Below are 1,701 nucleotides of genomic sequence, written 5' to 3'. Positions count from 1 at the left end.
GATGATCCAGTTCCGGCAGCAAAGCGACCATGCACTGGAAAGACGAACTCAGTCCCAACACATCGACCACCCAAGTTCTTAATGTCAAGACGGGGGCAGATGCATAACGCAGCTCGTACTACACCTCAGGCATACTCTTTACAGTCGAATGCCTCGAGGATTTGCCAAAGATGCGGCAAGAATCATGCTGGACGATGCAATATTGAACCATCCAGTGTACGATGTTTTTGTTGTGGCGAGGTGGGACACGTTCGTACAACTTGTCCGCGAAAGGAGGAAGCATGCTACTCATGCGGGGTTCTTGGGCATAAACAGCGAAACTGCCCACGAGGAAAAGGAGCAGAAAGCAAAGCGTCGGTACAACGACCGACTGGGACTACAACCTCCGTTCAAAAAGAGGAGGTACCAAAGGTGCATGTGCGGGCATTCCAGATCACTGCAGAAGAAGCACGTAACGAGCCTGATGTCGTGACTGGTATTTTTCTTCTTAATGATCGACCTGCACGTATACTATTTGACTCTGGGGCAACTTATTCTTTTGTGTCGCATTATTTTACCCGATTCTTAGAGTCTATGCCTTCAATGCTTGATGAACCATTCACTGTTAGTACTTTCAACGGAGAACTTTTGGATGCCGATAAAGTATATAAAGATTGTGTGTTAATTCTTCATGACTTTATTGGTCTTTTGTTTTTGTACATATTGATCTCTCGATTACGAATTCTTCCAAAGTGTCGGTAGGTTTGGATATCCATATATTTCGTCGGTATTGTTTCTTTGATTTCTTGTGAAACCGGAAGTACGGRGATTACTTTGTGTGATCCRTCYCGAAAACGGTGAATGTCAACATGCCGGTGAAGGGGGAGGAACCGGTGAGACATTCTAGTCGTTCTCGTTGTCTGTTGGCCGTACTCGGTGCCTAATGTGAAGAGGGGCACGAGTACAGGGACTCGGGCATACCCGGGAGATGAAGGCGGGCTCCCTGCCAGTCCTAAGCATTGTATTCCATGAACCATAGGAGCTCGAGCATACCCAGTGACGTTGGGCTCCCTGCTAGTCCTATGTGTTCCATTGTTTGGTTATTCCGACATGTTTCTTTAGACCGTTTGACTAACGTATGATATTAGTCCCTTGCAAAGWAATTGACCTGGTATCATTTGATAATTRCTTGTAWTTTGCATTTCGWAATAAGCATGTTATGTCATGTGAATTGTTGGATTCCGGCACTTGGTCTTTGGTTATATTATGGACAACCCTTATTTCGTAAGTGTTACTCTCAATTTATTATTCATTGATATAACCATTCAATTGGTTGGTTTATGGTTCCCGTGTATTTGTATAGACTTGATTTCAATAACATTTGTTTAGACTATTTATCTCACTAAGCCATATGCTTATTCCGTTAGTTCACTTTTTTTTCAGGAAAGAAAGAAGATAAAGGCAAGAACCCGGTGTAGTTAGTTCGTGATTAGTTTGGGGATCGTTGCCAAACCTTGGTATATATATACAATTATGTCTAGTTTCTATTTTGGGTTGTAAATATATCCGGGTAGTTATTATGTTGTCCCGATTTTTGGTTGGAAAATGTTTTAATTATAAGATTGTAAGCTTTCGTTTTGGATTTGGAAATACTTATTAAAGTATAATTAGCTTTTGGTGGTTTACTTAGGAAATGATATCTCGTATGTTATGTTTTGGTGA

The 1,701-nt window shown here is 41.7% G+C and overlaps 1 protein-coding gene across 1 annotated transcript; it reads left to right on the top strand.

Moving 5' to 3' along the window:
* The first annotated feature begins 81 nt into the window (after nucleotides 1-81).
* On the top strand, nucleotides 82-1,457 carry LOC112510831 (DNA-binding protein HEXBP-like). The gene is made up of 2 exons (XM_025116181.1): nucleotides 82-475; nucleotides 1,423-1,457. Exons 1-2 carry the CDS (start codon nucleotides 82-84, stop codon nucleotides 1,455-1,457), a joined length of 429 nt encoding a protein of 142 aa, XP_024971949.1.
* Nucleotides 1,458-1,701: the final 244 nt, after the last annotated feature.

Source organism: Cynara cardunculus (assembly GCF_001531365.2).
Source record: "Cynara cardunculus var. scolymus isolate 2C chromosome LG 4, CcrdV1, whole genome shotgun sequence".
NCBI lineage: Eukaryota > Viridiplantae > Streptophyta > Magnoliopsida > Asterales > Asteraceae > Cynara > Cynara cardunculus.
Note: the sequence above shows the minus strand (reverse complement) of the source record. Positions and strands in the feature narration are given on the sequence as shown.